At 41.9% G+C, this 25862-nt stretch overlaps 1 protein-coding gene across 1 annotated transcript; it reads left to right on the top strand.

Annotated features, from left to right (window-relative positions):
• Positions 1-8085: 8085 nt before the first annotated feature.
• MLYCD (malonyl-CoA decarboxylase) lies at positions 8086-24723 on the top strand. The gene is made up of 5 exons (XM_053400136.1): positions 8086-8800; positions 17266-17378; positions 17540-17696; positions 18918-19067; positions 23357-24723. Exons 1-5 carry the CDS (start codon positions 8201-8203, stop codon positions 23888-23890), a joined length of 1554 nt encoding a protein of 517 aa, XP_053256111.1. The 5' UTR covers positions 8086-8200; the 3' UTR covers positions 23891-24723.
• Positions 24724-25862: the final 1139 nt, after the last annotated feature.

Here is a 25862-nt window from a genome sequence, read left to right as displayed (position 1 = left end):
CCTTTTAAGTAACTTTAATCCAGGTCTTTTGTACCTTTGAAGTATGCATATTTTGGTATGCATCCATTCCTCCCCAGAAGCTAACATATGTCATCTTATATTCCCAACGAGGACTTTAATTAAGCTGTCATCTTTTCCGGAGCCACCGTTAACAGTTATTCGTCCAGCTCTTCATTAGATCTGGATTCCGTTTTCATTAGCTCGCGCCGGCTGTTGACTTTATTCTCTGACCCATCACGGTACAAAGAAGGGCAGAGATATGACAACTCACTCAGAAACCCCAACACAACTAACAGTTTTCTCGTGACAGATGCCAAAACGGACTTGTCAGAAACTAACTTCGTGGCTTCAGCTGTATTAAATGCTGCATTCATTTGCTTGGATGATGAACGTTTGCTTCCACTCTGAGCTTTCAAACAAAGCACTTTTTATGCTATGGTTTTACTTTGTAAACTCGACAGCTTTGGAAAATCCAACACGGGTACACACACAAGCAGACAGTATATAATATAAAACAGTTGCATATATTCCTTACCCCTGTTGTAAAGAGGTGGGAAGAGCTGGAAGCTTTATACAAGAGTAGAGTTACTCAAGAATCACCAGAACAGCTGTGGCTTGGTGGGGCCTGCTCTACCATGAGGCAGCAGCCTCAGGTGGCAGGTGCTATAGGGCAGGGAGTGGCATTGCTGTGTGTACTTTGTGGGTTCCTCATACTCCATGAAATAGATTTTATGTGTTGAGGAGAGAGGAGGCAGGCAAAAAGCTCAGGTGGCATTGAGCAGTGTGCTCCTTGGGGGCCAGGTCTGCTGCCCCTCCTTGCTGTTCCCTGCCTGCCGCCTGAGGCAACTATCTCACTGAGTCTCATGAGTGGGCCTACCCAGGCCAGATGCTTGCTGAAGCAAGATTGGAGCCCTGCCCTGCTGCCAACCTTGCATTCAGCCGGTGCTCCTGTGCCTAGTGCTCGCTTCATATGTTTTAGACTTTATTAGCACATATTTCCACCCTTTGGCACATATTCCTGTCTCAGGCACAGCTCACCTCCAGGGCAATATCTCTGGCAAGTTGTTAAGTGTCAGGGAAAATTAGCTCTCATTGTCTTGAAGCCTTCCAAGTGAAAGATCTACTACTTCAAACTTCAGCTCCCACGATGTAGCCGGGATGAACATCGACACTAATCAAATATTTAAAAACCTAAATTGACGTTGGCTGGTGAGAGGGGAACAACAAAGCAGGCTGACTTGATTAAAACATTTTGCTTCAAATGGGAAATGCGGGCTTTGCATTTTTAAAAAGTTTCTTCTAAGACCAGATTTGCATAATTAAGCGAAGGCTCTCCAGACGGCCTCCGAAGCATCCCCTCCCCCTCTGGGATGACGAGGCTGTTGTTCTGAAAAAGAAAAAGAAAAAGAAAAAGAAATGCCCCGTTCTGTTCGAAAGTACACAGAAGTTGCCATTCCCTCTGTACCTGCTGTTTCCGAGATGAGTGGTAGCCGTTTGAATATTCAGGTGACCAAGAGGAGAGAAAGAATTGGATGCTGTTTCTACTTCCCACTATGCTTCCAGGAAGCTTTAATTACAGGAGTAATTGAAAGAAAAGCTGGAAACAAAACCAGCTTAATTTGAGGCATGAATGCGAGCCCATTTAAAACATCTTAATTGATGGAACAATTAAAAGGCAAGCAAACAGAATAAGCTTTAAAAAAGAGGAGGCGGGAGGTGAAAATAGCAAACCCACAGGAATGGGAAACAGACGGCTGACACAGAGCGGACGTAAATCGAATGCAAAGTGTTTCCAAGAGTTCTCGCATTTCCAGGGAAAACAGCAGAAGATGCATACAGTTATTTCAGATCCCTAATTCTACAAAAAGTGGGAAGCTCCAGGTATAGGGATCAGGGTTGGCCCTACCATTATATCCTACACAATATCATAGCAGCCACCCACCTGGACAGCTTTAAGAGAGGATTAGATACATTCATGGGGGAGAAAGCTACCAATGGCTACAAGCTCTGAATGCCAGTTTCTGAGAACCACAGCTAGGGAGAAGGCTATCATGCTCAGGTCCTGTTTGCGGGCTTCCCATAGGGGCAACTGGCTGGCCACTGTGAGAACAGGATTCAGGACTGGGTGACCCTTTGGTCTGACCCTGAAGGGTTCGTTTTATGTGCTTGTTAGGCAGAGTAAGGTGGAAACTTCAGGTGGCCATTGGTTGTGGGTGGAGACAGCAGTGAGATGGTTGGAGTGCAAAGCTGTGTGTCCACCCTAGTCTGTTCTGCACCACTCTAAACTTGACTGCAGTGTGTCAAGATACTCGGCTCATGCATTTGGTTCAGTAAGACACTTAGGCTTCTGGGTAAGAGTTGAGATTAAAAGAAAGCAGATCCCCCCCCCTCTAGTTGCAAGCACTCATAATTACTTGCATCTGATAATCTTGTACCAGGCCTTCAAGGTCCAGATGGCCAGTCCATCAATTGGGGAAACATTATTCAGCTCCAGTCACAAGAAAACCATAGACTCTCAGTTCTGGAGAGTTACAGCTTCAACATCTTCCGATTGGCTGAGAAGAATTAAGCTGGTTGCTATGCAAAAGGCCATAAGTCATCTACCGCACACCATAGATCCGGCGAGCAGGTGGGTGTTCCCTTCTCATTCCTCCATGTGCATCCCTCTTGAAGTGGCATGCTTGGTAGAAGATGACCATCCCAGATAGGACCGTGCCACTCTTCAGTCAAGAGCATATGATGGCAGCACTCCCCTGCCAGAACCCCTAAACTGTGGTTAAGCTACAACAGTAGTGGAAGCTCCCAATCTCCTCATGGCCATTCTAGAGAAAGGGGCAGGAATGGGTAGCCTGAGGTACATAGCAGCTCATCCCTATAATGCCAAACTATGGTTCAATCTTTTAAGTGCTGTGTATGCAGTAACTAACATAAGCAGAAAATTTAAAAAAATTGTCCAGTAGCACCTTAGAGACCAACTAAGTTTGTTTTGGGTATAAGCTTTCGTGTGCATGCACACTTCTTCAGATACATATACGAAAGCTTATACCCAGAACAAACTTAGTTGGTCTCTAAGGTGCTGCTGGACATTTTTTAAAATTTTATTTCGAACCAACATGACTACCTACTTGAATCTAGTAACATAAGCAAAATTACATGTCTAGGTCTTGATGAATGTACAGTCTCCTCTATTTTAGTGCATGGAGCAAGTTTCTGCTGACTGATGCCACCCCAGGAAACATCTAGGAGTTTTAGGATGTTGGGGTGAATTTTCATGAGGAAATGACTGCTATTAAGATTTATTTTCCTCAAGCACGGGCTGTAAAATAAGGGAAAACTACAAATCACTTGCTAAATAAGTAAGAGTGGTGACTTTGTTTTAAGAAAGGAAAGGAGGGGAAATGGTCTGATATGTTATTACCATACAATTCTGCTATTTGGGGGGGTGCAAGTTTAGCTGAGGATTTCATAAGAGTTGTTTGTCTTTTAATAGTGAATATAATCTGTATTAAGGCAGATTGGGGAAGCCCTGGATCTCTTTCCATTTTGCAGGATCTTAGCTGGATTGTAATAATAATAATAACCATTAGAATATAAAATAACTATCAGAATACTAGAAAACATCCAGCCATACTATTTCTTCTATATGCAACATACATAACAAGTATGCTTTTTTCTGTATGTACTATTTTCTCCCAGTATTAAAAACAAGCAGATGGGCAGGTAGGACAACCGGAAAAGGGGGAGAACCATGTATGCCATCTTGAATCCCTTGAAGAAAAAGGTGGGATATAAAAATGCAATAAATAGATGCAATACAGTATATAAGCCTTGATAAGTGCTTGGAACCCCAGAGTCTCTCACTGCTTGGAGATTGGGGTGTATTGTATCAATACGTAGCACCTAACTGGCTTCCTTGATTCAGAAAAGGTCCCCGCTGTCACAATTCCCAGTGGCAGATTTCTGTGTCACTCAGAAGCAAGCCCAGCTGAATTCCATTGGGAACTGTGGACCCTTGAATTCTGTGATTTGGCTCAGCATGTTGCCAATAGTTTCTGAAAGAGCAACTGCAACCTCCTCTCCCTTGATATCCATCTGCAAAACAGGCAGCTGTTTGAGAAGCACATCAAATGAGCCTATTAGTATTAATTGTGGTGCTTACCTAGCTCACAAGCATTTCTGCATATTTAAATCATCTTTATAAAACACTTTGCCATCCCGGATGAAAGGGAGGAGCAGAGAGCAGTACGTCTGCCCGACAATTCCATTTGTTTGACTCGCTCAGAGATGTCTTCATGAATCCACGCGCAGAAACAAAGGAGAAATGGTGTCGGAGAACAAAAGCCTTTGATTATTGAGAATGAAGCAGAAGAGCAATTAGGTGTTTTTTTGAAAGAAAAAAAAGATTCTTTAATTGCTTGAGCCTCTAACACAGCCTCCGTTTGTCTTCCTTTGTAATAATAATGTTGTCTTATTCTTGAATACCCATGGGCACAGAGGGGGGAAAAAACCCCAAACTAGTTTCAGTTTAGAAGTGTACAGTTGCTTGAAGACAATAGATGCCTGGGTTGCATTTAGCCCCAGGCGAATCCATCAATTTCAGTTTCTCAGTTTCTCCCAGTTTCAAGTTCAGTTCTCCACACTCCTACATCAGCTGATAATGATGACAATCATTCAATTTATCACCCACCCTTCAGCCTGAAGTCCCAGGGTGGATCACGACACTGAAACACAATATTAAAAACGGTTTAAAGACAACTTACAATTATATAATTCTCATGAAAATACATCAGCATTGCAGTGCAGATTTATCCTAAGACTTACTTCTTCCCAATATAAAAGCAGCTTCCATTAATATCACATATTTTTGCATATTATTTTCATTGATATATATGCATTTCATGCACGCTTTATGCACATATGACTTGGCTGGAAAACTGCACTTGTTAAAATTCTCAGAAGGGAATGTTTCGAAGGATGGTGCATCCTTGTTTGTATACGGTTTCTGAAAGTGCAAGTTAGGTAGGCTCGCCTTCTAAGTGCTTCTGTGTGGCTAGAAATGTGTCCTTCAACTGTGATAATACCTCTTGATTGCTGGGAAGGATGGAGAGATAGTTGGAGTGTGTGCTTAGAAACCTCTGGCTTTTGCACAGCAGGAATGCAGCCTGTAATACAAAGGTATGAGTCACATCCATTGCTCTGTCCACTTTTGCATCTGGCTTCACCCAACATGGGCATGTGGTCCCCAAAAGGTTGACAATGAAAGGATGTGGCCCTCAAAAGGCTCTCCCTTCTTGTTCTTATTCATAGCTCAATCTCTCAGCTTTTACACTACACCTATACCTGTCCCTTCTCCAACAGACCTAATCTCAGTGGTTTAAGAACTCCTGGTCTACAACCGTAAGTTTCTCCCAAATGCCAGCATCTGATCAAATTGCTCTCCAAAACAAAACAAAACAAAACAAAACAAAACAAACAAACAAACAAACAAACCCATCTGTGTTGGGATGCTTTCGTTGTGTGCCTTACAGAACTCTTCCAAATGGCCTAATTTAGTTATAGCCATTCAATTTCAAGGAGTCAAGAGGAAGGAAAGATTGGTCCCAAAAGGTTGAAATTAAGGTCATTGGTAGACAATGTAACAGCCTCCGTCCTGAAACCGATTACTTCTTGTCAGGTCTTTTGTAATAAAGGACTTTGATTTCCAAGGGGCTCCAGGTCATTTATCCTCTGAGAAGGCTAACGTTCAGGCAGAACTTCACCCGCATTGTATCGAGCTGTTAATTTAACCGCTCTGCTGTTATGTTCAGAGGCAGGGAAATTGCAGATGACTGTGCCAAATTACAGAAGTATTCTGAAATCTGACTCCTGTGACCTGTGTTCCAGTGGAAATTAATTTGGTCCAGAATCTGCAAACAGAACTTTAACCTTTGGAAAGTTGGAGAACCTTTGGAAGGGGAAGTGGGGAAAGAGAGAGGGAAATGTCATCCAGCAATCAAAGACTGAATGCCATCAAGCTTTCCACCCATCCACTTCAGACCTTTCAAGATTGTAATTCTGCAGCTGGGTAGACCCAGGTTCAAATGCTTGACTAGCAACTGCAATAGCCCTGGAATGTGCAGCCCCTTTCATGCATCCAGACCAGCTATGCTTGCTTTCATTGAGCACATTTTCAAGTCACAAAATTAGCCCCGTGTATACTTTTGGCAGACTGCTTCCAGGGTGACGGTGAGTTTTGTGGTGTGTCAAAGTTTCCTAATACAGTGCTGTCAGCAAAGTTGCCAACTGACCTGGAACAAAAACCAGCCTGAAATGCTCCTGTGCTCAGAAGCTATCTGGGGAACAATTATGTGGCAGAAGCTGGGCAGTGTCACTAGTTCTGCTTCTGGATTTGGTCTCAGGGGATGAGTGCTTCAGAGGATGGGCTGTTCTTTATTTAGGGCCATGATCATTATGTTCTACCTCCACAGTCAGAGGCGGTGAATGCCAATTGCTGGGAATCACAGGTGGTTGAGTTGTTGTGTTCAGGTCCTGCTTTGGGTTTCCCATAGACATCTCGTTGGCCACTGTGGGGATGCTGAACTCAATGGGCCAATGTCCTGATCCAGCATGCCTCTTCTTATATTCTTAAGGGCAGGACCGCCAGACTCACCACTGACATTGGCTACTGATTTAAGAACATGTGCTTGAGATTGCTTTCCCCTCCTACCTCTCATTCCTTGCCTCTTATCTTCTTAGATTGTGAACCTAAGGGCAGGAAGTGTCTAGGAGCTTATATCTTTCTGTAAGCTGCCCATTACCATCTGATAATAGCCCTCCTCAAGTGTTTGCTGTAAACCTGTCATGGCCCATAAATCCAGCACCAATTCAAAGAGGCAGGCCAAGTTCAGGGTCCTGAGCTGATTGCTGGAGATCAGGAGAACACAGTGCCTAAGTCTGTCAGATGGAAGACCCCAGAAGAACATCCCAGACCACCATTGCTTGTTCTCACAGTGGCCAAAGTTATAAACTAAAGGAAGAAGAAAAAGCAGCCAATTGGCTTAGCCTTCCGAGGCCAAGGTCAAGTGTGCCCAGATGTCCCCTCCCCTCTGCACGGACCTGTCCGTGGGAAACCTGCAAGCAGGACCTGAGAATTCTTGCTTCCTGCATTTTCTAGGAACTGATATTCAGGAACATTACTGCACCTGACTTTGGAGGCTCTAGCACAGCCATCATGGCTAGTAGCCACTGATAGCCTTATCTTCCATGAAGGTAATATTATTTTAATGCCATACAAGGTGGTGACCATCACAATCTCTTGATGGCAGCAAATTCCATAGTTTACTTACATGCTGCATGAAGAAGTGTTTTATTTGGATGCCCTAGTGTTAAGTGAAAGGGAGAAAAAATGTTCTCTAGCCACTTTCTCCATGCCATGCATAGTTTTACAAACTTCTGTCACGACACTTCTAACTCTCCTTTTCTGCAAACGAAAAAGTCTTTGATAAATTTCAAAGCTAGTTCAGGTCAACCCTATTGAGGAAGCATTGCCCTCGCTCAGAATCAGGTTTGTTCATTCTTAGTGATGTTGCTCCACAGCCAGATCCAGTTGTCTGTGTGATGACATCCTCTTTGCAGTTTCATTTTCAGTTCCTTACCTAATGTCCTCTTGGAATGGACTTCATCTTTATTTCCACAGTTGCTGCACACGGGGTCTTCTTGAACAGAGTTGCTGATCTTTCTTTTATATAACAGCTTCCTAGGAAGGCACTTGATTGGGAAAGTCTGTTTTGTAGTTTCGGAATATAGGAGCTGCTTTCCAAATTTCCTAGGGAGGCACTAAATTGGGAAAGCCTCTTTTGTACTTTCAGAATATTGTCTTGTATTTTCTAGATCTATATTCTTTTTGAAGTTGAGGGCTAGGGATAGAATTAGGCGGTTCCACACCCCCCGCCCCACCTTTGCCACTCTCAACATGGCAGAGATCTCCTTGCTGAGGCAAGTTCCGCCACACTCAGGACGGCTTACATGTTTCCTCCGCCCCTAGTCTGTTGCTATTGGCCGCGACAAGACATGGCGACCTCAGTGGTCCAATCCCCTTCTTTGTTTTTCTTCCGCCCCCTGAGAGTGCTAAGAGGAAGGCCTCCCGCCCCATTGACTTGCCCGAGTGTATACCGAATTTGGGATTCCGACAAACGAGGGAAAAGGTTCGCTGGGCTTTATAATGCGCCGCGCGGGGCCATGCGTGGCATCGGCGCAGCACCAGCTGTTCCGCCACCTCGTTCTCCGCTCTTCCGGCAGGCCGCGGCCTAGCGCCGTCGCCATGGCAACCGCAGCCTTCCCAGGCCCGACGGCCATGGAAGAAGCTCTGAGCCGCGCGGTCCCGCCGCTGCCGCCTTACGAGACCCGGGAGAAAGTGGCGGCGCCAGCCGGGGCCGCCCTGGAGCAGCGCAGCGCGGAGTTCATGCGCTACTACCGCGCCCTGGAGAGCGGCAGGCCGAGGGCCGAGCTGCTGAGCCGCCTGGCCCGCGACTTCGGCGTCGAGCACGGCCGGGTGGCCGAAGTGAGCGGGAAAGTGGCCCGGCTGCTGCAGCAGCAACAGCAGCAGCAGCAACAACAGGAGGCGGCTGGGGAGAAAGGGGAGCACGAACCCGGCGCCCTCCTGCAGGCCGAGGATCGGCTCCGCCACTACCTCACGCCGCGCTACCGGGGCCTCTTCCAGCACCTCGGCCGGCAGGAGGGCGGCCTCCGCTTCCTGGTGGAGCTCCGCAGGGACCTGCTCGAAGCCCTGGCTGCCAGGGAGGCCGAAGGGCCGCATGTCAGGGTGAGCCCCGGGGGGGGGGGTTCTCTTTCCTTACATTCAGATATGTGTGTGTAACTCAGAAGAGACCAGTGGAAAACTCAGGGACGCAATTTCGCCGTGTCTATTAATTTCAGTGTGTCTACTCTTGAATAAGGCTTAGTTGGTTGCAGCCCATATTTCGTACCGCCTACTGTTACAAATCTCGTAAGCGGCTTACAATGTATTCATTAACTGCTTTATTTACATCCCGCCTTTCTCCCAGTGCAAGACCCAAGGCGCCTCCCAGTATTAATTTTAAACGGATAAAGTTAAAGCTATTTTTATTTAAAACAACAGCAACACACATATATCAGTAATATGTGGTCTGAAGTGAGGTTTGTTTGCATGTACGGTAATGGGAAAGGTAAACATCCACCGCAGCTCCAACTCTTCTCCTTTAAAAACAGCCTTGCAGGCAGAAATTCATTGACGTTTATCATAATTATTATTATTTAAATGGCATATATCACTGTTTTATATTCTTGCACCCATAGTTCTTCAGTGTTTTAACTTTGGGGGTTGTATTATTTTTGAATATGTGTCTTATTTTTATTTAAATTGCTTCATAAACTTGTTTATTATAAGCCAAAGAACTTTAAGCTATTGGGGTGGCGAATGTATACAACAGCCCTGTGAGGTTGATAAGGCTGTCTTAATTTTTAAAAGTCATCTCAACCAGAAGTCATCGACATAATCTTGTGTCAAAGCCATAAGTTAAAGATAAATTGTGTGAAGGACTCTGTCTCATCTGTGCTACTTTAAGTCAGTCTTTTTGGGCAACCCCAAATTTTAGTGCTGTAGAGGTAAAAACAGTATTCAGTTGAACAGCATAACTTTGAGGTAGGAGGTGAAGAAATCAATGGTGCAAAGGGAGGCGTTCTTGACAGCTTACATCTCCAGTCAGTTTTTCCTCTGACTGAAGACTCAGTGTAGTCCAAATCTGCATATCTTTCTAGATTGCACATTCCCCAGTTTTTTATAGCTCTATTTCTGTGCTGCTGCAATCTGATACACTGAAATTAAGCAGGTGATGACCTTCCTGGAACTTCATGCCAAGAACATCGCCTGGTTTGCTTTTGTGGCAGGCTGCTGTTAAAAGTATGGAAGTGAGGCCTGCAGGAAGAGTGAACAGCCTGACAAGCTTTGGAAATGTCATGAAGCCTACCAGTTTGATCTGACCCACTCTTTACTTCATTGCCCTGGGAGTCTTTGCTCTCCATTTGAGTGAAGTTTAGAATCCATGATGTGATTGCATTTTATTCTGCTTGGGTGTTGTTGCTTTTAACTAGATCTGATGGGGCATTCTATAGATGCAGATAAATGCTGGTAGTGAAGAGAAGGCTCCCCGTGACAGAAGTTCCCTTCCCAAAATGTTAAAGTTGATGAAGCCAGCATCAGGGTCAAAAGGCTCATCCCCACTGTCCCCTTCATCCCATAAGGTTTCAGCACCTGAAGAGGACTATTACTACAACTTATCCTACCACAAAATATAAACTATGTTCTATTTCACACTTCTCAAACTCTTCAGTCCTACCTCAATGCCTACTCCTGCACCGAAGATCAGGGTTCTAAACCTTGTGGGGAGACTACATGAGTACATCAGGCTCCCTGCTACAGAAGTTCCCTTCCCAAATATAGGGGAAAGTTTTTTAAAAATTCAGGAGGGTGAAAATTTGACACATATTTGTTCCTTATATGTATGGGATGTTAGACCAGGGTGAGATGGGGTAAATGGGGGCAGGTTCATTCATGCAATACGTGGGAGAGGGTGTGTGGAATGGTCACACAGTTATGTGTGTACAATGTCTGATACTCATATACAGCACTGGCAAACACGCTTACTAGGGCAAAGTTTGTGTGTCAGTGCCAGGGTTCTGTTTTCAGCTGCTTCAGATCAGCACATGATGTGCTAATAATATGCTTGGCCTTGGCAACGAATGCTGAATGAAACGCAAGAGGTGCAATCCAACTATTTCTTCACTCATCTTGATGTTAGGCAAGATACATGACATATACTCTAGATTTTAAGAAGTTTGACCAGAGAGTCTGTTGAGAAAAAATGTTTTCATAATACTTTTTATACATGCCACTTCATACACCTGGACCAGTGTCTATATTTTTTAAGATTCTGTTGCATATTGTACAGCTCATACTTGTAAGAAACAAGCTGTTTATAATTACAAGTATTACATATCTAGTTCAGAGTGTAGGAATAATGGTCAGAACGCAAGTCCTTCATCCTTCTTCATTGGTTTGTTCCAGCAGTGTCCTTTGGCAGTGGTAGGCTGGCAGCGAATGCTGATCCCCAGCCCCCTGGACAGAGACATTGAATAACACTACTGTTTAGTTTCATTATTGTACAGATTCTGCTGCTTTCTAGAAGCTTGCTGCTTCTGCCCAGAAATTGGTACCCTTTTCCTGGACCTATATTTTTTGGCTGCAGCGCCTCTCAGCTAACTAGTAGCCTTACTAAAAGATGGAAGCATCAGCGGTTAAATATTTTCCCCCATCCACATAGATACAGTTTAGCAGGTGCAAACAGAATGTTCCCAAAACGTCATTTTAAAATGACACACTGTGCTCTAGTTATATGGGGTTTTATATCTGGTTAATTCAGCACTACAAATTGGAAGCTCCAGAAGCCTTATCCTATAAACCTGCTTTAGTAACTTCAGTCTAAATAGCTTCCTGTAGAGTAGCAGTTCTGCCACATGTGTCAGGAGAACAGTTAATCCTTGTTGAAGATCCTGCTTTTGAGCCATCAAATGGCGTTTTAACATATCTTGTTGAGCTTCTTACATGCCCAAGCACTGATCAAGTGAGTCCTCTTGTGCTGCATTAGTATGCTGCAGCCAGGACAGGGCAAAAAATACTAGTGTAGTAGAGTCAGTGACTGCTGACGTGGCCTATTGTGAGTTCTGGAATTTTCATACATAATCCCAGGAGCTGCTACAGCATCTTGTAGGATGAGGCCATCACCAGCAATAGTTTCCACACGTTCACAGAATTTATTTATTCTCTCCCTTAATGGCACTACTTCTATCCAATGCATGACTGAGTATATTGCAGTCATAAATAAGATTGTTTGGTCATCAAGATACAAGTGCTGTTGGAATATGACTGAATTATATGTTTTTAGACATGATTTGTAGACCTCATCTTGCTGGTCTTGCTAGTGTGACCGAGGCTGAGGTCATTGGAGCCCTACTACTCATGATGAACAAATTGTCCTCGGCAGCAGTAGAACTGTAGCCTGTTCCTATAGCTCGGAGCATATAAGTAGAAATGTTGAATGTTGCATTATGTGAACAATGAATAGTGGAGTTTATATCAAGAGAGAATGCACATCCCTCAAAATATGGATAGATTTGTATTCAAGGATAGTATTCTAAGGTTAAACAGTCACCAGGATCAAGAGCAATGGCCCAGAGAAAATGACTCTACTCCTTAGTGACTAGTTGCTAAGAAACAGTAAATGTCTTCCTGCTGAATTTGTGGAAGATGATAGATTCTTGTGACCTAGGTACAGCGCTTCTATTCAGGCATATCTACCAGCAAAAGTTCAACTGTACATTTTATGGAAAAAAGAATTTCCCTGAGAGTATAAAAAATGTCCTTTGGTAGCATGGAAGACCATCTATTTTTAAGCGCCAAGGAGATTTTGCTTTTCTTTCAAGGCATGATGTGCCCCAGAGCTCCTCTTTAAGTCTCATCGCCTATAAAGTTTTACACATCTCTGTAGTCAAAACAATAGTAAACCATGTGGACAGCGCAATAATATTGTTTCTAAAAATGGTCTTGACACCAGTATCTGACTAAGCAGTCAGACCTTTGCAAGTGAAACAGGGATTGTAGAAATTCTAGCTCAATATTTAAATAAGGCAAACAGTCAAGAGGAGATTTTGCTGTTATATATATTTCAGTGAGGACAATAACTTTCAAAGTGTCCTTTGCAAGGAGCTAACAGCTTGAAATTCTGATTTTATAAATTGCTCATTTAGGTTTACATGCATCATGGCAACCCTTGTGTGCTATTACATATCCATTATAGAAGCGGACAATTTTTATTTATTTAGGTGATTTATATACTGCTCGATATTTCAAAGAAATCGCAGAGTGGTTTACATAATAAAAACATCAGAAACAAACACAGAAACTACAATAAAAATCAACATTTTAAAGCAGCACAAAACATATGGAGACCATATTGCCACTAGTAGATCCAAAATACAGAAATATAACAGAAGCAAGCAGCCCTGTACCAAATATAAAAGTTTGCATGTACTCTCAGTTCTGCTGCTATTATCTCCCTTTACTACAGGAACATCCAGATCCACAACTGCAACTTCACTAGTGGTCTTCAAACGTTAATTTAGAGAAAAGGTAGTTAACTCCAAGTAACTCAAATTAATCACAACCTGCATTACAATATTCTGAGTTTTTCTTAATGGAAGTTAGAACTGCTTTAATTTTTATGCATTAAGTCAATGGTTCACAACTGATTGTTTCTCCATTACCCCATCATCCCCAACCTAAATTGGGAAGGAGGGCTACCCTTTTGTTCTAATGAAGCTTCCTTGTGCTTGGTTTTAGGAGTTGGCAAATGATATTATATTGTCGCACATTAAAAACATGATCCTCATATGCAGAAGGCTGTCTGCATATGACTGCGCAAGAATCACTTGCGTTGGTCCAGGATTAGGTTACCCGGAAAATATTAAATTGTGTATTAGGAAGTAGAAGCAGCATAAAGCAAAAAATATTTCAGACTTTATTCCCCAATAATGAGCTTATATAAGAAATACATTGACCATACTCATTAAATATGTTTCTTAAGTTTTTGGAAAGAAAAATAATTTTCTGCCTCATAGGTGTTGCTGTAGAAATTCTATCTGGATTCACGTCTTGCCATCTGAGCTAGACTTCTTGCGAAGGACAAGAATGTTAATTCTGGAGGCATTAGGTTTTCAATTGCTCTTACTGATTTGGAGTTAGTAGACTCAGAACTGTAACAGGTTCTTCCTGATCATCATGAGTTTGTTTTGTCTACAGCAGACATGCTGCTGAAGCTTTTCTTCTTTCTGTGGAATATTTTGGGGGTTGTTGCCTTGACTTTTCCATTGCAAGGCAAAGAGAACACTTCTGTTGGATTAGAATAGGAATCCACAGGCCTTTTGAGCTTGTGGGCACATTTGGAATTATGAGAGAGCATAGTGGGCTCTCTCACAAAGTGACTGATGTGGCTTCTCTCTCCCATGCAATACACCCATCTTACAGAATGCATTTCTTTCTCTCCCTTTCCCAGACAAAACAGCTGTTTTACAAAAAGCAAATTCTCCCTTTGCCAACCAACTTATCCTTTCTCATCTGTTTCTTTCTCCACAGTCAGCTATGCATACATGGACTCTCTTGCTCCTAGATGCTCTTCCTTTCCCCCTTTAGCTATCTGCCTTGCACTGAAGCACAGCTGCTACATTGTACTTCTTCTCTTTGGCATCAATGTGTCCTGTTTCTGGTAGCTTCCGATTGGAACTGTTTTCTTTGCTGATGGCAGCCAATTAGGAGAAAGAACAGTTCTAACTGACTACCCCCAACAGATATAACTATTATCTCTCCTCTTTTTCAAGTCTTCTGGCCAATCAGAATGGTAGGAGGGCAAAGCAAACAATTTGGGGGAGGGGGAGGGAAATGAAGCAGAAATTTGACTGTTGCCATTATAATTTGTAATTTGGCCTGGATGTAATTAAAAAGCTTGGTGGAGGCTCTGATAGGATTCTGAGGGCACCATCATTGGGACTGTGATGTTAAATTTATGTGATATTTATGACACTCAGAACATAATTTGCATACAGAAAGGAAAGCACCAAACTTGATATTGCCAATTCTGAAAAGAGAGAGTTAACAGACATAATTAAAGGAAGTACAGTGGTACCTCGGGTTACGAACACTTCAGGTTACAGACTCCGCTAACCCGGAAGTAGCACCTCGGGCTAAGAACTTTGCTTCAGGATGAGAACAGAAATCGCATGGCGAAGGCACGGCTGCAGCGGGAGGCCCCATTAGCTAAAGTGGTACCTCAGGTTAAGAACAGTTTCAGGTTAAGAACGGACCTCCAGAACGAATTAACTTCTTAAACCGAGGTATCACTGTATCTGTCTTAATGTGGAACAGAGTAGTTAATTTAAGTTTAAACAAAATGTGTGTATCTGTGAATGAAGCGTTTAGAGCTAGGATATAAGATTGACTTTTGCTGCTCTGGTGTCTTTCGGGAGACAGTAATTAATTTAACTTAATGCCATTGATGGATTACTGTAGAATGAAGTATGTCTATGGTGTATACTACTCAGAGCTCGTATACTAATCCAGTAGCGAATATAGTGTATAAAAGGATAATCTGTTGTTTTTGATAGAAAAGCTTTCATTTTGGGGTTTTGGAAGTAATTACCTTGGTCAAGTGAAAACTCTCTGATGTATTCCTTTAAGTACTTCATTTTTTATTCTTGTAAGAGCATTATGGCAGATGTCTGTGCTTTGCTGAGATTGTTCTGAGATCTCAGTTCATGAAACTGTGCTGTGCATTTTTCAATAAATCATCAGGTAGGTGAGGATGTCCTGAGTATTTTGTAGCGGCAAACTACCTCATCACCCTAATGTCTTCAGCTGGTTGAATTGTTATTTTCTGTAAAATGCCCCACTATATTTATTTGCTTAAACTGAGGTCTGTGGCAGAGTAATCTAAACAGTATTTTATGGATTACCCCCTTCAACAATTTGCAGACACTTAACAAATACACCCTCATACATGGTTTCAGAGAATGTTAAACATTTGCTCTGTATTATAGCCATATTACCATTCAAAAAAGAAGGAATTGCTAGCTGTAAAATATTTCAAGAAGGATTGTTAGCTGTTCTCTATTCATTACAAGCCTCAGGTCAGTCTCTACTATTTTGTGTTTATTTTAAAATTACTTAGTCTGTCCCCCCACCCCATCCCCAGTAAACTTGTTTTTAAGCATATACTTCATACAACAATGCAGTGTTGGGAATGAAACTCTAGGGGATTCTTTGGAAAGCCAGTAACTGACTGCACTAGAAAATGCTCCCAAGGTCATTCTGAGTCTAGCCATAAATTGCAGCAAATTCAAGTACCAAGACAGGCAGGAGAGCTTTTTTTACTATGCTTCCCAAGAGGTTGAGTTGCCTTGATGCTAAACCCTCAGCAGCTGATGTCCCTTTGGAGCAATGATGCTCCAACTGACATTGCAAGGGGTGATAACTTGTGGCAGCTGTCACTTACTACACTGTTCATTGGTGGGTGCCCATACACTTTTGTATGGGTTTTTAAATGTTTTATTCAGTTTACATTCTGCACACCAGTTGAAAAACATCTTACTATGCCAGAGGACTTGCAAGGATGTCTGCCAAGGTCCCTCACGGTTTGACATGATTTCATCAGTGTGAACGGGCCACAGCTGCAGGGTATCTTCATCTCCTTTCCAACAACCTCCTAGTCCACAAATGTGTGGCAGTAGGAGGCATAGTTTTGCCTGATCCTCCATGCATTGGCCTTAAACAGTACAGCAGAGCTCATAATCGGCCATTGGCTAGGATGGGCTAGCAGACAGGTTACCTAAGCTGCACTTGAGAAATACTACTGCAGGGATCAAACATAGGTTCTTGCTTTATTTATACATACATAAATAATTTAAAAAAATTTCCTTGCCTCCTTTTTCTGTTTTTGGAAAGGCTGTTATCTAAAGTTAACACATAAGCTGGTGAATGCATCACTTTTAATTATATTTCTTCTATCATGTCCTTCTGCCAGAATTCTCCAGGAAGTATATATAGAGTAGGCTGTGAAAGACCATTCAATTTAATTCAGTTGGAAAAAAGTGATTGCCAAAACATGCAAGCAGTGTTCCTGTCATCTGAGGTGAGGTGGGTAGTGACCAGAGAAAGGACCTGCTCAATTATAACATTCAATTTATGGAAACCCCCCTCCCCCAGCTTCCAGCAAAGCTTGCATGGCACCAACAATTTCAGGCACCAGGCAAAGACCTCTCTGTTCTTAAATCTTGAGCTTTGGCCCCCTTTAATATGTTACTTTAAAAATCTGTTGGTTACTGTTGTTGGATTTTAAAAATATTGACGTGTGACTTTACTGATCTCTTTTCTGCATAGAAATGCTTCAACATAATAATGAAATAATACTTATTTGAGTGAAGACTAGTCATTATAATTTATATTGAATATAATGGAAGACTAAGACTCTAGTCCTGTAGGCATTTACCTGGGAGCAAATCTCATTGAACTCAGTGGGGGTTTCATTTTGAATAGATGCCAATAGTTTAGTGCTGTAAGCAATCCTCTTGGTTGTCATGAAACAATGTTGCTGTGTTGCTTCTACTGCTGAATTGATGAAATGGTTTCCCCCCTCTTATTTTTAGGAAATGAATGGAGTGTTAAAGAACATGCTGTCAGAATGGTTTTCCACAGGGTTCCTAAATTTAGAGCGAGTTACATGGCAGTCGCCTTGTGAGATTCTTCAAAAGATTAGTGAGTAAGTGCCAAGAATTGCTGGTGTCTTCTTTTTTAAAAGTTCAGGAAGTCATGTACACATGCAGATTCAAGGTTGCGTGACAAAATAAATCTAGGGGAGAGAGCAGACCTTTGTGAGTGTCATCTCTCTGTGTTAAAATGTAATTGTTATTTTTCCCCCAGTAGTGAAGCTGTACATCCTGTTAGAAATTGGATGGACATGAAACGCCGTGTTGGATCTTACAGAAGGTGCTATTACTTTGCCCACTGTGCAATACCTGGCGAGCCGTTGGTTGTTCTGCATGTTGCACTTACAGACGAGATATCTAGCAGCATCCAGGTATAGTTGCTCAACTTAATTTGTGAAAAATTTTGTTGCACATTAATCATCAGGCCTTGAGCATGTGGCTATGGAACACTTCCAAGCAGATCCTTGGAAATAAAGTACCTAAACATAATCTAAGTGAAAACTTGTGATTGAAACAAATGTCTTAATATAACATTTCAACATGCTTTTGTGAGCATGTTAAGTAGCTCATTTGTCTATATTAACCTCTGTTAATCATTTGTGGTCAAGAAGAAGAAAAATATATAATTAATAATAATTGTTCATGCAGCTTCCATGCTTAGTCGCCTAGAGTGAGTTGTTGCTCTCTATTGATGACTAAGGAAGTGATTAGCCTGTCTTAATACTGTTTCTTAGATGTCTCTTATTCCTTTGTTTACTAATATTTTTGAAAGTCGTCAAACAGAGCAGCAAGTGCTTTTATGCATGTTATCTTTAGAAGTAAGATTTTCTTGTGAAATTTATTGGAACTGTCCATAGAGATAATAACTAGAATTAAGGAAGATTCATAGTTACATGTGGTGTCCAGATCATCTGAACCAGAATTACAAAAGCAAGCTTAATGTAGATTTGCAAACTGATTTGAATTAAGGTTTATTTGTTAAAGCATTTTATATACTTCTCTTTGTCCTGTTGGGTTTCAGAACAGTGTATGAAGTCTGAATTGACAAACCATAGTTGAGGCTGTTGCTCTGCCTTCTGGAAGCCGCTTGAACACAAGGTTGAGAGGGCTGAGTAGTAGCAAAACACAAACAAACAAGCAGCTCTGAACTATGGTTAGTGCAAGGAGTGGTTTGGTGTGATGTTCAAATTCAGCCAGTGTAGCAGAGAATTAAATAGTTGTCATTTTAGCCCTGTAAAGAGTTAGGCATTAGGCTACTGCTCATTCTTCACAGCAATATTACACTCTGTTGATGAAAATAGGAGACTTAAGCAAACTTTGGCCACTGTCCTGAGACTTTCTTTAGGCAAACAGAAGGGCTTGCACATGCCCAGTTGAGCACTGACATCTTGTGTTTTCCTATTATCAAGCCCTAATCCTGCACCATGAGCTGCTTGTTAAACTCTCAACATGACAGCTGAGTATGCAAAGCAAGTCTTCTGGGTCACAGGATTTTGGCTTATGTAGGATTCAATGGGTTATAGAATGTGAAATTGTTGAATTTTGATGGTGATTGCAGTTACTAATGTTACTTATGGTTAATTTTTCTCTAGGCCATAGTGAAGGAGATTCCCCCCTTAGAAGTCGAGGATCTGAGCAAAATCACGACTGCAATTTTCTATTCAATCAGTTTGACTCAGCAGGGCCTGCAGGGTGTGGAGCTGGGGACATACCTCATCAAGCGAGTTGTTAAGGAACTGCAGGTATGTGTGAAAAATTGCCATTTGTTAATAGCATTAGAATCTAATTTGTATTTACAGTGGTACCTCTGGTTGCGAACGGGATCCGTTCTGGAGGCCCTTTCGCAACATGAAAAGAGCGCCACCTGAAGACCATATCTGCACAGATGCGCGATTTGGCGCTTGTGTGCATGCGCGAGCGGTGAAACCCAAAAGTAACCCTTTCCGGTACTTGCGGGTTGCTGCGGGATGTAACCTGAAAGAACGTAACATGAAGCAAATGTAACATGAGGTGTGACTACCTTCATTTCTTCTGGTGCACTTGTACTTGAAATGCAGTGTATAGGAACACAGGAAACTTCCTTATGCAGAGTCAAATCATTGCTCCACCTCGCTCAGTATTATCTGCATAGAATAGCAGCAATGTTCTAAGGTTCCAGGAAGAAATCCTTTGCAGCCTCACCTAAAAATACCAGGGATTGAACCTTGCATGCAAATCATGTGCTCGACCTCTCTGGAATGCAAGCCAGGGACCACAAGCCACTGGACCTTAAGAGTTTGGCCCACCAGGCTGTTTGGGAGTAAACCATGCCCACCTCCTCAAAGAACCCTGTTGGAAATTCGCAAGGAAACTTAAAAGTATGCCCCAAATTAGCAGTGTGTAGTGTTCACCCTACTTTTCCAGACTTCCTGATAATGAGATTCCTGTGTTCAGAAACTGCTTAGGTCAAATTCACATATTGGAAGAGCCAGAGTGTGACTTTCCCTTCATCAAGTGTGTGAAATGAGGCATTCTGAAAGAGCCCCAACATGGTAGGATTGTGAAGATCATCTCCTGTAAAACATTTTTATTATGATAAAGTAACATTTGTTAACTTGCTACCAAGGTGTCCTGTCACAAAGAATCATTTATGTCATATCTAATGAATGTGAAAATCTTACTATAATACTTCCACCTCATCTGTTAACTTAGGTTTCTGGAAATGACCACTCCTAGTGGGTTTGGGATTGTTCACTTGGGTTAAAGTCCACAGGTTTTTTGTGTGAGCACTGTATGCTTTAAACTTAGTTTAAGGCAGATGCTTCGGAATTTGTCTTAAGAGTGCAGCCTACTCATTTAAATACCAAACTAAATTACTTGGTACTGCTCCATTTGCTGGGGTTCATTCCCATAGATACTAATGTGTTGTAATACATTTCTCATGGCTGGATGTGAAATATCCTTTGGGGAATAAACAATGCAGGGAAAATAAGATATATCATTATTTGCTTTGTTTTCTCTCATCTATTTGATTAATTCCAAATCACTTAATTTCAAGCTTCTGTAACTTTTAATTTCCCAAGAAAAAGAGCATGTTAAATTATTGCCATCATGGCTGTGTCGGAATGTGAAGTGACATACTTTGAAGTTTGAACTGGAGTGGTGGAAATTTTAACCATTTGAACCCTGAGATGTTTGTGAACTTCAGTAACTGTGGGTTAGTTTAAGAGGAGAAACAAGAATAGCTGGGGCAGTTCTGTCACTAAAAGGACATGAGTGCAAATAGAATTGTGTGTAAAACAAATCAGAGCAAAACTCTTTTCTAAATTAATTTTTGTATTTGGGCAGGGACTCTGACAAAGTAGTGTAAAACTGTGTAGAGCTCTCTTAGCATCAGCAAATAGAGAGATATTACTTTAGCTCAGTAAGAGCTAAGCAAGGGACAAGTGTCTTACCAAGGAATGGGGACTTTTGACCTTCTTCAGTTACTCTTGTTTCTTAAGGCAGCTCATCCCTTTATTTGATATCTGCATATGTGGGTACATGGCAGGAAACCCACACCAAGCTTTCTTAGATAGCAGAAAATAATCAATGTAACTTGAAAGTTTAACACTTTACACAAAACCACAGCCTAAGTTTTTTGAAAATGTAATGTTAGAAAAAAGAAAACTCGCTAGTCAAGTTCTTTTGTAGAAAGCTTGAGGAAAGTAAGTACAGAAAAAGGAAACTTGTTCCTTTGCACACAGCTTCTTGTGGTTAATTTGCAGCACACAAACAGTCTCTAGATATATGATCAATATGAAATATTTAATCATTTTCCTGCAGCCTTTGATGTGCCCCAGGTTAACCACAATGGGCATCTATCTTAAGTTGCAAAAGGAACAGGGTTACCTAAGATGCTGCACTTTTTAAAAAACTAGGCCATTCTCCAGTAAAAATTATTCAGTCCTTTATCCATGTTTGCCTTCACTTTAACCCAGTGTGACATTTCTGTCTGTAAATGCCACTGTAGCCTCAGAAACTGCATCTCAACTGCCACTCTTCATAAAGGTAGCTGCAAACATCACCTATTAACATGTCATGCTACTAGATCACAAACAGTGCCCAGGATTGGGAGCGTGCAGTCATTCTAGTAAATATTTTTTTGTGTGACAGCAGGCCACAGATTTTGATTTCTGTTTCCTTTCCCAGGTATCAGTAGGAATTAGCTTTAAAACTTTGCAATGCATCTGATAAAGTGGGTTCTATCGGATAAAAGCTTATGCTGCAATAAATTTTAGGCTGTAAGCGTGTCATAAGACTATATGTGTTAAATCTTTGCAATGTGCAAGATAGGACCAACAAACCAAGCTTATTTTAAGGAGGAGTTATTCTGTCTGGTGAGGCTGTTGGCAAAGACTACTTTAATCTGTTATAGTCAGGATAAAGATGGTGGCATTGCTTTCTTTTCCCCCTTGCCTTAGCTAATGCAGTTCAGTGTTGTTTTAGACGAGTCACTGATAATAGAAAGGAATCTGCAACCTTCTACAGAAGCAGCAACAAAATAACCCAGCATCTACTTCTTAATGGAGTGTGGGTTTCTGACAAGGAAATAAACATTAACGGATCTCTACTAGCAACCCTGGAAAGTAGCACATCAATTTAGCAGCAGCATAAATGGCCATGCTTTACTGCATCTATTTATTATTTTCTTCAGAAACTGGCCACATAAGATAAGCTTCTAAACTCAGCCATTCATCAGATATGAGATACTACAAAAACTGGGTCGTTTTGCCAATTTGTCTTCTTATTTCTTAAAATAAAAGAAGCACATGATTGCTTTTCTTATCCCTCCCCCCATTCCAAATAGACTCTGCCTTAATAAATTATGCTGAGGTTTACTCTTTTTTTGTTTGTAAACAAAAGAAATGCTATTAAAAAATACATCAAGTTCTACATATAGGAGAGTGCTGTTGCATTTACATCCTGCTTGTGGGCTTCCTATAGCCACTGTGGAGGCAAAATGCTGAACTGGTCTGACCCAACAGTGCTCTTACAATAATAGAATCATAGAATTGTACAGTTGATCCAGAGCTTTCCCATTTCACCCATGTGGACTATGCTATTCAAATAAATACTCTGTTCAGGTTAGGGGCACCTGAATTTTTAGCTATAAGCTTTGTTGTTATGGAAATAAGAATGCCTTACTTCCTTGTCCAGACTCTTTATTCTAAAAGATGGCTTCAAGTCTCTTAACTCCTACCTCTAACTACCAGTCACTTGGTATATGTTAAACTCAGAGTTTGTTTATTTAACTCTTATTTTGTGTGAGATAGACAGAGGAGAGGGAGGCATATTGCTGCAGTTCCCTCAAATTGAAGATTCCTTTCCAGGGTGACTGCTACTCTGAATTCCCCACAGTTAATCTTAGTCTGATGAATGGAGACATTCTTTCTCTGCAGAGGATGGTGTGTTTGGGGGTGTACTGTTGTTGCTGTCCTGTTGCTAAACAGATTTAAACTATGGATAAGATAAATATTTTTGTTCACCAAGCAGTTTGGCATCATCTGAGTTTTTCAAGAGAAGGGGTTGCTTATCTCACATACTTGGAGTGGCATCTAATAGTTGTTAGAGAATGGCTGATCAAGCCTTTACAGTATGGAAACTACCCTGCTGGGAGCTTAATTTACTACCTCAGTCTTGGGATCTTGAGAACTTGATATGTTGGGCAGAGGATATTTATTTCATTAGACAGAAATGAGAGATGAGGGATTTGTATCTTAAATGTTTTCCCACCTCAGTAGGTATGTTTTCCAACTGTGCTCTGAAATGGTTCTAAAAGGATATTAAACTCACATAACCAGCATGCTCTTGACTTAAGGTCCCATTCTGCTCATTTATGAAGGTGATCTGGTCTGTTTCCTTTGCTGATTCTAAGAGTTGATTTGGCCAGTTTCTGGGAAAACATAGTATGTGTTCTTGCTATTATCCTACTGAGATAATAATAATAATAATAATAATAATAATAATAATAATAATAGATTGCTTTTCTTTATAAACTGAAATACTGCAGGTGGAATTTCCTCAGATCAAAGCCTTCTCTACTCTGTCTCCCATTCCGGGATTCACCAAATGGTTCCTGGGCCTTCTTTCTTCACAGTCCAAGGAGACAGGCAGATGTGATCCTTTCACAGATCCTGAATATCAAGAAATATCTGAGATCACAGGAGATCCTGCTGTTGAAATTCTAAAGCGCCTCTTAGCAAACAACGAATGGGTGAGGTCGGAAAGACTGGTTCGAGCTTTACAGCAGCCGCTTATGAGACTGTGTGCCTGGTATCTTTATGGAGAGAAGCACCGTGGCTATGCCCTTAACCCTGTGGCAAACTTCCATCTTCAGAACGGTGCAGTGTTATGGCGTTTGAACTGGATGGCCGACACAAGCCCCCGTGGCATCACTGCCTCTTGCGGAATGATGGTCAACTATCGCTATTTTTTGGAGGACACTATGAGTAACAGTGCTGCATATCTTGGAACTAAACAGATTAAAGCCTCAGAGCAGGTTCTATCCTTAGTAACTCAGTTTCAGCAGAACAGCAAACTTTAAATAAATGAGGCAGCTTAAAAAACAACAAATGCCTGTTTAATTAAATGAGAGTCATGTGGTGTTTGTATATAAAAAGAGGGAATGTTGCTGATAAAACCAGCAGACACTGTCCCTAATCTCATCAAGGATTCAGTATTGAACTGCCAGGCCATTCTTGTTGCATTGACATGCTTTGCCAGAGAGGAAGAGCACATTTATGTTCTGGATGATACTTCCTGCAAACTGAAAGAGCTGGGTAAACTATACTTAGTGAAATGGCAAGCCAGTGGTGACTCCTATGAACTGTGTGTTGTCCCTCGCCTTGCTCACCAAATCAATAGCCTTGTTTAATCCACATCTTCAAAAGAGTCGCTGAACACCTGAGTGCTCTGACACATTAAAGGGAGAGGGAGATCAATACCAGAGTTACTAGATAAAAGGGACAAGTAAGGGAAGACTTTTTGTCCAAGTGCACAAACAAAACAGCATCTCATAGCACTACTCCAATAAGATGTTTGTTTTACACACCCTTCCCTTCTGTTCTATGCTAAACGCTTTGATCTGGCTATCCATGTTGGCATGGCACAGAATGCCACCACTTGAGTTATAGCCTTGCTAGGTCGGAGTGTGGAAACACCTTGGTGTGGGTGTGTGTTTGTTTGTGTATTTTGGCTCATCTACTCAAGTGCTCTCCAGATAACAAGTATATGGAATGAAGTGTCTGCAGCTTTGCAGTAACTAGTTATAATTTCAGAAGTGAAATCAAGAGTTTGAATATCGAAGAGAGAAAAGTAAGTTGTAATGTGTTTTATGACGTTTACAGACTTGTTTTGAATATAAATGATATTTTTTAACTTGCAGAATTATTTATTTATTAATCTGAAATGTTCTACATTAAAATAATATTTTGCCATGAAAACAGGCCCTCTCTGTTTTTCATGTGGTGCAGCTACTTTAGCTAAGTCTTTAACAGAAGTTGATTCTGTTGTACGGATCCTCGCTACCCTGCAGTTTAGAAGACATGAAGGTGATGGAGAAAGGGAGAGCCTGGAATCTGCGTCTCAGAACATGAAGCTTTCATTTTAAAATGGGCATGTTATATTTGGAAATGTGTGGCCTTTGATTTAGCTGACATACAAACCAGCTTCTGAAATTCTGCCTCATCTGAATGATTTTTCAGGTCATGCTGGGGCTCCATATTTCCCATGACATCCAGGCCTCAGACACGCTTGCTTTACTGCAGTCTTTTTAACGGTGCACACATGCCTTGTGCTTAGGTATGCACTTTCCTCAGTTCTGGGCAGTCACCCTTACCTTCACTTTCAAGCCACTGCCTTCTCACTCACTTTAGACGCACAAAGGCCTGATTTACACATAATGCTGAGCTTACTGTGTATTGAACTATGGCTTTTTAAACCATGTTTAGTTTGATCATCTGAAACCAAGTTTTATTGTTGGCTCACAAACAGTTTGTTTTTTTGCAGTGTCTGGTGTCTTCCATGGCGACACTAGGGCTCTCCCAGTTTGTTTCGGGCCCCACACATCAAGCAGGCCACACGCTGGATTTGATCTTTGGCGTAGGTATAGATGTGATCATGTCTCCTTCAATGAAGGTGCCATGGTCTGATCACTACGGTCTGAAAGCCAGGATTGACTTTCCACCCCCACCCTACTTAGGTGCCGAGCCGATTTGGGCTCGCCCGCAGAGGCTGATGGACCCTGATAGATTCCGCCAAGCCTTGCGGGACCTTGCTCCCCCTGGCGACTCATTGACTGAGCTTGTTGAGGGCTGGAATATCCAGCTCCTGGCAGCCATTGATGAGATCGCACCGAAGCGCCCTCTGCGGCCCCGCAGAAACTGGGCTCCCTGGTTTACCAAGGATCTCTGGAAAATGAAGCGGGACTTCAGACGGCTAGAGCGAGTATGGCGGGGTGCCGGTGACGGAGCCTCAAGAACATCTTATAGGGCTTTTATGAAAACCTACGAGATGGC

This window comes from Podarcis raffonei, chromosome 8 (assembly GCF_027172205.1).
Source record: "Podarcis raffonei isolate rPodRaf1 chromosome 8, rPodRaf1.pri, whole genome shotgun sequence".
Lineage (NCBI taxonomy): Eukaryota > Metazoa > Chordata > Lepidosauria > Squamata > Lacertidae > Podarcis > Podarcis raffonei.
The sequence above is the reverse complement of the archived record's forward strand: the minus strand, read 5'-3'. Positions and strand labels throughout refer to the sequence as shown.